The sequence below is a fragment of the Pagrus major genome, chromosome 10, assembly GCF_040436345.1.
Source record: "Pagrus major chromosome 10, Pma_NU_1.0".
Lineage (NCBI taxonomy): Eukaryota > Metazoa > Chordata > Actinopteri > Spariformes > Sparidae > Pagrus > Pagrus major.
The window spans coordinates 13,899,962-13,911,202 of record NC_133224.1 but is presented as its reverse complement, the minus strand read 5'-3'; the positions used below and the strand labels follow the sequence as shown (position 1 = coordinate 13,911,202).

Here is an 11,241-nt window from a genome sequence, read left to right as displayed (position 1 = left end):
GGAGGAGTAGGCTAGTACCACATGGTCGCAAAGTCTTCTATCAAGCATGAATCAACTGAGTGGAAATGAAAACGGCAACTACAACTACTGCCCATCTTGAGTTTTTGACTTTTCCAAGTTCAATGGAATGCAGCATTAGACACGGGACCTCTGCAGGTGTCCTGTGCGTTGTGAGGTGGGGCCTCCCTGGATCAGACTTGTTCTGGCACTTTTCACAGATGTTCAGTCAGATTGGGATCTGCGGAGTTTGGCCAGGTCGACGCCTTGAGTTCTTTTGTCATGTTCTGCCATTCCTGAGCAGTTTTATAGTGTCTCAGGGCCCATTGTCCTGCTGGGGGGCCACTATCATTGGGGAGTGATGTTGCCATGGTGGGGTCTGCAGCAGTGTTTGGGTGGTTTGTGTCAAGTGGCATCCACATGAATGCCAGGACCCAAGGTTTCTTAGCAGAGCATTGCACTGTAGCGAGATGATCAATGTTCACTTCACCTGTCAGTGGTTTTAATGTTGTGGCTGATTGGTGTACATAGCATCTGAGAGGTAACATGATGACTTTTAAATCTGCACTACAGAAAAGGTTTATTAGGGATCAACCGATATGGTGTTTTAAGGGCTAATACCAATCAAGGAGACTAATAGCTGATATTGGAACTGATATACATTTGCTGTAAAAATAAAAATCCTAAGTGTCAACATTTAGAATAAACAGTGATGGATTGTAAGTAACTACAGTAGTAGTTGTATTTAAGTATTGTATTGTATTTAAGTACCATTTTTAAGGTACTTTACATTTGATAACCTTAGTAACTATTTACTTTGCAGATTCAGATTGTTCAGTGTTGATAGGCTATTATTTGTGACATGTAACCAATCAGGTAGTGTTATGGGCGGTACACTGAGTAAGACCATAGACAGAGAAAGAATGCTGCTTCAGAACCAAAGCAGCACATTTTAAATGTATTTCATCTGCAGTCAGACACAAAAAACACTGATACAGATAATAAGAAACATGATGAATATTGGCCCAGACAATCAGCCTCGCCGATAATCATCCATCCCCAATTTTTATATGAAAAAAAGATGTTATAGGTTTTAGTTTACTTTCATCGACCTCTGACCGGTTTTTACCATAAATCCAAAACACTGAGCTAAAAGATGCCGAAACACTGTTGTTCATAGCGACCAAACAGAAGGGACTTATCATCAACTCTGCAGCTCTGCTCAGCTCTACAGAGTGTTTCGGCATCTTTTAGCTCAGTGTTTTGGATTTATGGTAAAAACCGGTCAGAGGTCGATGAAAGTAAACTAAAACCTTGACTGACTGGGTTCATGCTCACTGCTTTCATCACCCTTGTTCCTCGCACCAGCAGGCAGCTGTTTCAATGAGAAAGCTCTGATAAACCCAGTGTAGGTCAGCAGCTGGTGAACAAAGTGGAGCATTTAAAAGATAACATGCTAATGTTTCTCTGTGTGTGCTGGTTGTGTAAATGGGCAACCGTTTGTTAATGTATCAACTTTATGTATGAGGTGATAATATGTCAGTGTTGTGTTTTCAGCTTTATCCCTCACCTCCTCATTTCCTCTCACATCATGCTGGATGAGAAACTTCATGTTGACTTCTCCTCTGTCTCTTTTCCCACCTGGGGCCCTAAAATCAATGACAGTTTTAGAAGAGTGATGAAGCAGGACAGCCTTCAGGCATCAGACTCTGGTTTATTCTTTGCCTTTCCTCATTTCTCTGCTCAGGTTGGAGGCATCAGTAGAGAAAGGGAAGAACGGCCATCTGAATCCTGCCTTTCACCTCAAGGTGGTTGGACCAATAAACAAAGCTAGCGGCCACAAGGGGGTGAGTGGAATGTGTGTGTGTTGAAGAAAGAAAAAAAGGGAGGGAGGGAATGGGAGGAGGGCGAGTGGATGTTTCTCTTGCTGTGTTTTTGTGAATAATGGAGCTTCCATGAGGTTGACCTTCATATGAAATGGCCTCATTTTACAGCAGCTTGTTATATTGTGTGACCACTTAGAGTCTGCCTCCTCCCACGTCCGCAACAACTCCTCTCCAATAGTTCACTGTGCCTTCAGCATCATTTCATCATGTCGTTATTTCCTTGTTTTTATGGCATTTTATTAATTGGATGTGTTGGCAGCTCAGGGTCAGGGTACATTTGTCATTGGCAAGGAAAGAGATACAAATTGAGCAGGAAGGGAGACACAAACAAGAAGGATAAGGATGGACACATGAGACAAATGGCAAGGATTGGTGTCCTGACTAATACAAGTGAAAAAGCTATTATGAGGAATTAAGGGAAAGCAACTCGCTTTACACAAAGTCTGTGTCTAGTAATTGTTGAAGAAAACTTCTCAAAGCCTCTGAAAACGTAATCTTCATTGCTAAAAAAGGGATGGTAAAGTAAAAAACAACTTCAGGTATTATTTATATAAGACAGAATATGTAAGATTTCTGCATTTAATGTCTAAAATGACTAGACCTTTGTCATATAGTTTGTTAGTTTGTGTACTTACATTATCACAATTTTTTCCAACAATGTGCAAAACCACAGAAATCCACGTTTACTAAAGGTAATGGAACATTTCATTTGTTTGCCTGCACATCCGCCTGATGGAGGTTCTAAGACTCCAACAGTCAGAGAGTGAGGAAGGACGTTGGAGAAAAAGACTAAACTTAACATGGGTAAAACATCACAAATGACCTTGTCCATGAACATTTGTGCCTGAGCCACTTACCTTGTTTATCATCAGCAGCAGTGGTGGTTATTAAATGGTGTGTTTTCCTCCAGGGAAGTGAAGTTTTGTCTCCGTTTTTGTTTGCACCAAATAGCCATATTACTTTAGCTATGTTACTACGTTAACTAGCAAACAACGTTACACACCAAGGATGTGTGTCTGTGTGTTTGAATTTAGGTCAGCCTCTGACTAAACTCAGCACTCAGCAGAGACTCTGGTTCTCTCTCTTCTTTTCCCCCTCTCCTCTCTGTAACGTTACGTTGATGAACTAAAGTACATTTCAGTGAAGATTAATCTACTTTGTAATCCCAAAAGTTAAAAAGTAATCTCTGAGCTCTCCTCCTGTTAGTAAACAGATCAGAGCAGAATCTGATGTGGTCCTGGGTTCGAGTCCCAGCCTTTGCTGCGTGTCATGTAGGCACCATTTTTCTTTATGCTGATTTGGAACAGTAATCATGAACTCTGCTTTGCCCTGTTTCAGTTGAAATAAAAAAAATTGAGGGAGTAAAGTGCACTGAGGTCATCAGGATCAACGACTTCATAGGTACATTGGGTGTCATCTGCAAAGCAATGAAAATCAGTACTGCAGATATTGATGATGACCCCTATTACCTTGTACATATGTAGACTAAAAAGCAATGGACCCAGGAAAGAGCCTGATGCATTCCATATGAAATATTCTTTGTGATGTGAAAACCTTAAACTGAAAAAAAAAATTGCAATTTGATAGGTAACACTGAAACAGGCCTAGAACTTATTCAGCAACCTATGAATTTAAATGCTGTGATCACACAGAATCAGAGGCCAAAAATAAGAATACATTTTTTTATAAATTGCGATTCTTAAGGTTATTTACTGCTTTCACCAGAACAGTTTCATCATCATGCATCACGCTAAAATCACACTGGAACCTAGCTGTCCTCAGATTGTGATCGAGACTGTGTGTTGGAAATTGGTTTGATGTCTTTTTTTAAGCCATTTTTCTTTTGCTTAATTTTGTCTTTGCTCTGATCCTAGCTTCCTCACACCAGCAAAGAGGTCCTGCCTCTCAGACCAGGCCCTGCACCCAATGGTACCCAGCCAGTCAACATTGTACGACCTCTGAGACCCGCTCCAAGTCCCAAGGGTGGTCCCCGGGACCTCAAGGTGGTACGCCCACCTCTGCCAGCTGGGAAGCCCCCAGCAGCCCCACCCAAATCCCCCCAGACCCCACAGAGACTCAGCCCTCCCAAGAAACCTCTGCCTCTCAACCCCACACGATCACCACTGGTAATGTCCTTTTTAACCCACTTCTTAACTGTAATTGAATATAGTTTCATTTTAAAACTATAACGTAAAAGTCATGCAACATAATGTAAAACCAGAATGGACCTGAGGAATGTGGATCAACATCCAGACAGGGGACTACAAATGACATAAACTTCTTTTCACATTAAGAGAGGTACAGCTGTCTTTTGATAGTAAGTGTAGGGGGAATAGTTCTACTACTGTTTAGGCATCTCCATTTAAAAATGTAAAAACTCAATCTTATTTCCATAATTTTGGTTGCCAGCCTGGCATCAACCCAAGCTGTTAGGCAACCAGACAGTTATGAAATTAATTAAACTTTCCCCCTTTTAGAATAGAAAAGGCATTTTTTGACTTCCTCCACATTCATACAAAAATTAATTAAAAACAATGAAACAATGAAAGGAGGACCGAGCAACTCCACAGAATAACAGAAAACTTTTGTGACTGTAATTTTAACTGGGGTAAGAAAGGAAAAAAAACACATATGCACTCCAAATGGGATTAAACCTGCTGACCAGCTCTGATAATGTTAAAGTCACTCCCCTGATAGAAAGAAATCCAGTCCAAATGGAGGTTTGATGCCAAATTTCTGAACCACATATAAATAGGACTCCTGCCACTGTATTTGTTTCACCCCATATTTACTCTGAAACAGATTTTGTTGGATAGCCAAGGTGAAACATTGTGTTTCTAGAGCTGCCAGGTTCTTCTATTTATTGAGTAGTCAACGCTAACAATTTTAGGTCCTTTGCTGCAGTGGTTTCTGGTTGAGGGTTAGCGTAAAAACAAAGCTTTTTACCTACAGTAGAGCTCAGTCCTAACATGGAACCAACATCTGTATAACATCCTGAGAGTTCAGGTCATATTGGGTTTGGTCTGTCCATGCTGTATGCACAGGTGTGACGAGGAATCAGCCTAATGAGGGATTTGATCAGAAAGGTGCCTCCACATTTACAGATGCCTGGATTGTATAGTTCAAGCTAAGCTTTTTTGTTTGGTAAATGTTCAAATGTGTGGTTCATCAGTCATCAGTCGCACATGTATCCTTCTCAGAGTCATTACTCAGTCAATTCTGAACACACAAATATGATACACATATTTTTACAAATCTCAGAAAAAATATGCTCCTTATTACTGCAGAACCTTTCTTCAGTATTGAAGTGATTTAGTGACAGGTGTCTGTACATCTATGGGTACATTGCAATCAGAACCTGCTAATAGCTAATTCAGACTGAAAACCCCAGCTCTAAGGGAACTTCACATTGCTCTTGACTGCTGCTTAATGTAGAAATGTAATTGAGTGCAATTGCCAAATAAACAGAGCTGATGAGAAAACGGTTGGACTTTCCGGTCACAGTACTTTGTAGATGAATTGTAGAGATTTCCTCTGAACCCTGAAGAAATAATAAATAAAACTGCAGCATGTTTGTTATCAGATTGCTTTCTTATTGACTTATCCACCAAAACTGCTCTCATCAGTGCTTCTCTGTGAAGTGTAAAATGCCTTTAAATTAGATCAAGTCATATTGCTATTTTTTGTTTGTGTCAAATATCCACTATTTTATGTGTTTACTTTGTGATGTGATCTCAGAGCTGTGCTGTAGTGCTACATTTAATCTCCTACCTGTGTGAAGTGGGACAGAAGTTCCTCTTATCAGCTAGCTGAACAGATTCCAGAGACTGGATCTGTACTGGATTCAGTCCAGTTCGGAAATTGGAATGGAGTTCTCCTCTTTACTGGGTAGGGAGGGATTTAGTGTTGTGTTCCAGATTGGCGGTGGTTCCACTTAGAACGACGTCCTTCTTCTCTGTTTTCATAATGCAGTCTTGTTTCTCTTTTTGCTTTTTCTCTGTATATTCTACAGCATTTGGCAATATAAGTGCAAATGTGTCATAATTCTTGATTACTTGATTACCATGCTGATACTTAATCTGTTTGCTATGTCCTGGTGTCCAGTTGCATCTCAATGTTGACTAATCGACAGGTCAATAATCAATATTTCTCTTTGTTCTCTTTTAGTTAGTGTCTGAGCTGCAGCCCAGACCATCTCCCTTCCCCCCTCAGAGGCCTCTCCCCCTCAGCCCAGCCAGAGGAGCCTCCCCCACAGTGAGTCCGGCCCGGACCAAGCCCTCCCCGGGTCTGCTGGTCATGATGCCCCCAGCAGTGGGACCCAAACCCGTGGGCAAAGTCTCAGCCATCCCCCCTCTCAGAGTTCTCAGGTGGGCACACACACAGACATGGTGCAGTTAAACTTCTCCTGCTCAAACATGTGTCACTAGTATCACAGAGCAAGAGGTGAAAAGGTGACAGGACAATCACGTCATTTCATTGTATGTAACTATATAAGGTTAACAGTTTAACAACAACTCAAAAGCTCTGTACAGCTATTAACATTAGCAGGTTAAGCTGCACTAACATGATCCCCTCTCAGACATGCACCTCTTGTACAGGTCCAGTGTGTAAGATTTAGGGAGTTGAGGGACTGAAATTAAATATAATATTCATGATTATGTTTTCATCTGTGTATTATCACCTGAAACTGAGAAGCGTTTTGTTTTTATTACCTTGTGCCCTGTTTAGACCAAAGATTTGGAATGAGATGATTTGCAGCTTGTAGCAGCTTTGTTGCAACAACTCTCTGTACTTCAGTTCTAACTGCCAACTTCTCAAGCTTTTTTATAGCTGGATATACTGTCATTTGTAGCACCTTAAAATAAGAATGAGCATAGTGAAAGTGAATTACTTGCTACAGTTGCATTTCTAGTAATGCTGACACAGCGAAAAACACTGCTGCAATTTTCCCCTACAAAGTCCACCATGTTGCACTGCCAAACCAAACTCTGGCACTGAGGTATTCAGCTGGTTGCAGTCTGTAACAACGCTGCTAGATGACACTAAGTCCTTCACCCTTGACCTTTAATATGTTGCTCAAAAACTTACAGTAAAGCCACTGACGGTCATCTACTGCAGGTAATACACTGACAAGGGATAAGTAGCTTGTACAACCCCACATCAAATGACCCCAACTATCACTTTAAGTAAGGAGGAGATGCCCTGCTGCACTCCTCCACTAAACATTTATAAAGTCCTATAAAATATCCCAGGGGTGCATGCACATTCAAAGTGATGAAGCCGGAGGTTAGTAATAACCTTGTCAGGCCCAGTGAAGTGTGGTTTGGGACTGTTGGTGCGCATGATAACATGGTGCCGGTTTAATGACTTAACTATTGGTCCTAAATTGAAAGGTTCACAGTGATTAATGTCTAGAATCAAGTCTACACGGCATCATGCTGTTTGTGTTTCTGTCTAAAGTCCAGTGTTCAGTCAGGACTCCAAACTAAATTAACAAACTCCAGAAGAAAAGCGTCTCTTCTGTCCAAAGATCAAGCGGGGGGGGAACCACAAGTGCAAAGATCAGGTCATTTATTGCTGGGTTCAAGGCCTCATTCCTGCAGCAGTCTGTCCGCTGGAAGAACTGATTTACTGTTGTGATGTGAATCCTGTTCTAAAACACACTTTTGAAAGACCTACAAACATGCTATTTTGTTTGTCAGTAGCATTCAGTTTTCCTTTTAGTGGATCCTCCTTACCACACACACACACACACACACACACACACACACACACACACACACACACACACACACACACACACACACACACACAGAAGAGTAAGGCAGCAGCATTATCTCCTCCACCTCCTCAAGGTTGTTCTCTTCAATAACATCCTTCCCAGCCCTGTGCATACTACGTCATGAATCTTCAGCTGTTGAAGCATCACTCAACATTGTTTGTTACTGCTCAGTCTAATTTGACCTCGGAGATTATGTCCCTTTTGTCGATGCTATGTAACAGATAATGAAAAGCATCTTGTTCATAAAGCAGCTATTGCCTGTGTTTTTTTTTCCATATCCAAGAATTCCAGCCCTGTTTGAAAGGCCTTTTATGAGCCACATATAAAGGCTTTATTTGTGAGAAATACTGCCTCACACTGTTGTTTTCTGTTCAGGGTCGGTGTGGGCACAGCAACGCTCCAAGTTTACAAACCGTGCAAAGCATTGACTCAGGTCCTCATCAGCAATCAATTTTCATTTTTTATTATTTTTTGATGCCCAGTCTGAAGGCTTGTACTCACTGTCTTCAGATGCAGAGTTGTGCTTTAGTGCCACACAATTTGTCTGTAAATGTAGTAAAAGTCAGGCAGGGAAACCTTAGGGTGATTGTTCTTCAGGTTTTTATGGTTCCTATGTTCCTCTAAAGTTGCAGATGGATCAAAATGTCTCTACATCTGGTTCTTGTCTGTCAGTAACCAGATCTGATCCCATGTCAGATTTCACACTTAGCACCAGCTGCTGGTGTGGTTCAAAGACTTTATGAGAGACAGAGCAGAAGCAGCCTGAATCAGACTTTACAAATCCCCAGCAAAACCTGTATTTTTATTTTCAATGTAGGGTATAACTGAGCATGGGAAGCAATAGAACAGGTTCAGAATCAATATCTCTGTGCTAATAAAAAATGTTCTTGTGATCAGTTTTATGCCGAGAAATTTCTGCATGATTTTATTCTCGTTAGAGTCGGCCCAATAGACGATGCTACCGTCCACCACCAATGGCTGACAGTGTTCAACTCCTGAGCCCTTTACCTTTAACACCGTGATTTAAAAGGTCCTCACCAGAGAGCACAGAAAAATGAGTGTGTCCCCTCGGAGTTGCCTGTAAGGCAGGAGTTGTTGGTGTTTGTGACATGTGGGAGAGGAAATGAACAAGTTTGTTGCTGCTCAGCACGCTAACGTCACGTCTCTGTGCCCAGTTAGGTGAACCATAGATGCTTGGTTACATTAGTGGCAGTGGTTTTTCTTTCCTGCGGGCTGCTGTTGGTGTGTTTCTATCAATCGTGCTGTTGTTGTTTGTGTAGCTTAGCTTCCTCCATACAGCCAGCCAACTACAGTGGTGTGCTAATGAGCAACTCCAGCCTTACAGCAACTCTGAGGGGACACACTACCTCAAATTCAAAAACACATAGTAGCACCCCCCACCCCTCAACACTGATGTCATCATCCAGGCATCTGTCCCTACACCTAATCCGGCCCTGTTCACTGTGGACATATCCCAATTAGGTGGACCCTAGTTGTCATTCTGTGAAACAGCAGTCACATCATGTTCTGTTTCCTGGAATAAAAATATTCATACATGCAGGCGTACTTGTATGTCATCTCATAAAAACATACATACCTGCTTTTAATGCTTACATTATTCTGTATTTCCTCTGTCTGTCAGTACTTTCTGAACTCATTACACTGTCACTGGCTTGTCATTAAGAGTATTAACATTTTTAAGTTTAAAGTTAAATCACAAACAAATAAATGTTAGATTGTAAATGCTGAATGTGAGTTACTTAAAATGACGTAAATAACTTACAATCACAAAGATTGCAGAGCTCTTCTGATGAAAGACTTGTAATGCAAATAGGAAACATAATTAATGTCATTTTTTCTGTTGAAGCTTTTAAGTGTTGACAATAAAGCTTTACTGTTCCCCATTTTGATCCTCAAATGTGATGTTTCACTTATGTGTCCCTGATGTCTTTTCCCTATTGCCATTTTCAATTTTCTCTTTACAATTTAACAGTTTTACAAAGTGTTCCTCAGCCCGTGTAGTCAGGGCACAAGGTGATCTCCAAAGGTCCCTCCAGCAGATTATTTAATGGTTAGAAATTATTTTAAGGCCCGTTTGGGCTCTGCTATGACTCAGGGCCAGGGACAACTGACCTGGCGTTCCCCCCGCTGTCAGTCTCTCTGCATGTAGTAATCTCCTTTATACGATCATGTGTTTGACAAAGTGGTGAACCTCGCCTCCATCCTTATGACTGACCGGGCCTCTCGAGGATACCCCTTCACATCCACTGTTTTATTCTCATTTATTTATGTTTTACACTGCGTCCCATGTTCACCATCTTCATTTAGTATCTTGTAATTTTGTTATAGATATCACCAGCTTTATTCTAAAATATCAGCAAGTCAGTATGCTGTATGAGTTTAAGATCAAACTAGAATCTCTTCTTTTTTCCCTTCTCCTTTCAGACCGGTCCCAGGTGCCAAACCAAACACAGCCTCTCCTCCACCACGAAAATGACCTTCTCCTGCCCCCTCCGCCCTCCGAGGAGGCAGCAGCTGACAGCTTATTTGCACTAAAGAGACTTTGGCTGGTAAACCACAGAGCTGTCGCACATACCAGAGGAGGACAAACACAAAGTTAAAACCAGAGTCACGGAAGAACAAACAGGTCTCATACCGGTTCAGACTTCAAAAAATGAAACCTTTTCCCTCCTCTCCCCTCAATTATGACCCTTTCCGCCCTCCTCCTCCCAGCGCGCTAACATTAACCACGACGACGCGGTTTTGCACGGAGGCCTTGCAGACTGAGACAAGTGTTATCGCTGGGGGGCGGTCACATTTGCCAAATCAATTTTTTAGGATTATTGTTTGTTTTTTTAATCTGTTAATGCTGTCTATGTATGAAAAATGCATTTTGTAATGACCGTTGTTTTGTTTACAGTTTGTTTAATGTCACGTTTTATGATTTGTGTTATGTGCCAAAGAGGTCTCTTCATACCTGGGGTGTGTCCAGAGCGCTTAAAAACCGTCTTATGTCATGTTTAGTTTACCACAAGTCAACTCCTCTATCTTTTTAGGTTTTATAATTTATTGTATTGTATGAGGAATGTCTAAAATACAAATCTGGAGATACATAGGCCTATCAGGAGGAAAGAGAGCCAACCACACAGCAGCTTCTTTTCAACACTGTTTACATGGTGGAGGATTTGATGAACGCTTGGGGCTTGCAGGACACACCCCAGTCGCTCATGTTGATTTGAATGTCTTTTGCTGTGTGTTATGACTTTTGAATTGTTACATAAAATATTTTTACAAAACTATTATCAAGTTTTTTTATCAAGTCTTTTTTCATTCTAGCTTGAACAGTATTTAATGGATTTTAATATATAATGACACCCTGTGAATGTGATTGAAAGGGAGGAAAAGGATGCATATTAATGAGCAACTGCAACTAATGTCTCAATTTGTAAAATTAAGTCTGCCATCTTGAGCCCAAAGTCTTCAAAAGAACACAAATGAATCATTTAGACATCAAGGAAATTACCAACGATGAGGAGTATCACTGTGGCAACAGTTGTATAATGTCTCTGAAGGAGC

At 41.1% G+C, this 11,241-nt stretch overlaps 1 protein-coding gene across 1 annotated transcript in view; it reads left to right on the top strand.

The window, feature by feature from the left end:
- Positions 1-10,967, top strand: part of adam19a (ADAM metallopeptidase domain 19a) — a 197,598-nt gene extending 186,631 nt beyond the window's left edge. Inside the window, exons 20-23 of the mRNA XM_073474423.1 lie at positions 1,745-1,844; positions 3,758-4,009; positions 6,051-6,250; positions 10,111-10,967. Coding sequence (XP_073330524.1) covers positions 1,745-1,844; positions 3,758-4,009; positions 6,051-6,250; positions 10,111-10,162 — 604 coding nt within the window. The 3' untranslated portion in view covers positions 10,163-10,967. The remainder of the gene's footprint in view (positions 1-1,744; positions 1,845-3,757; positions 4,010-6,050; positions 6,251-10,110) is intronic.
- Positions 10,968-11,241: the final 274 nt, after the last annotated feature.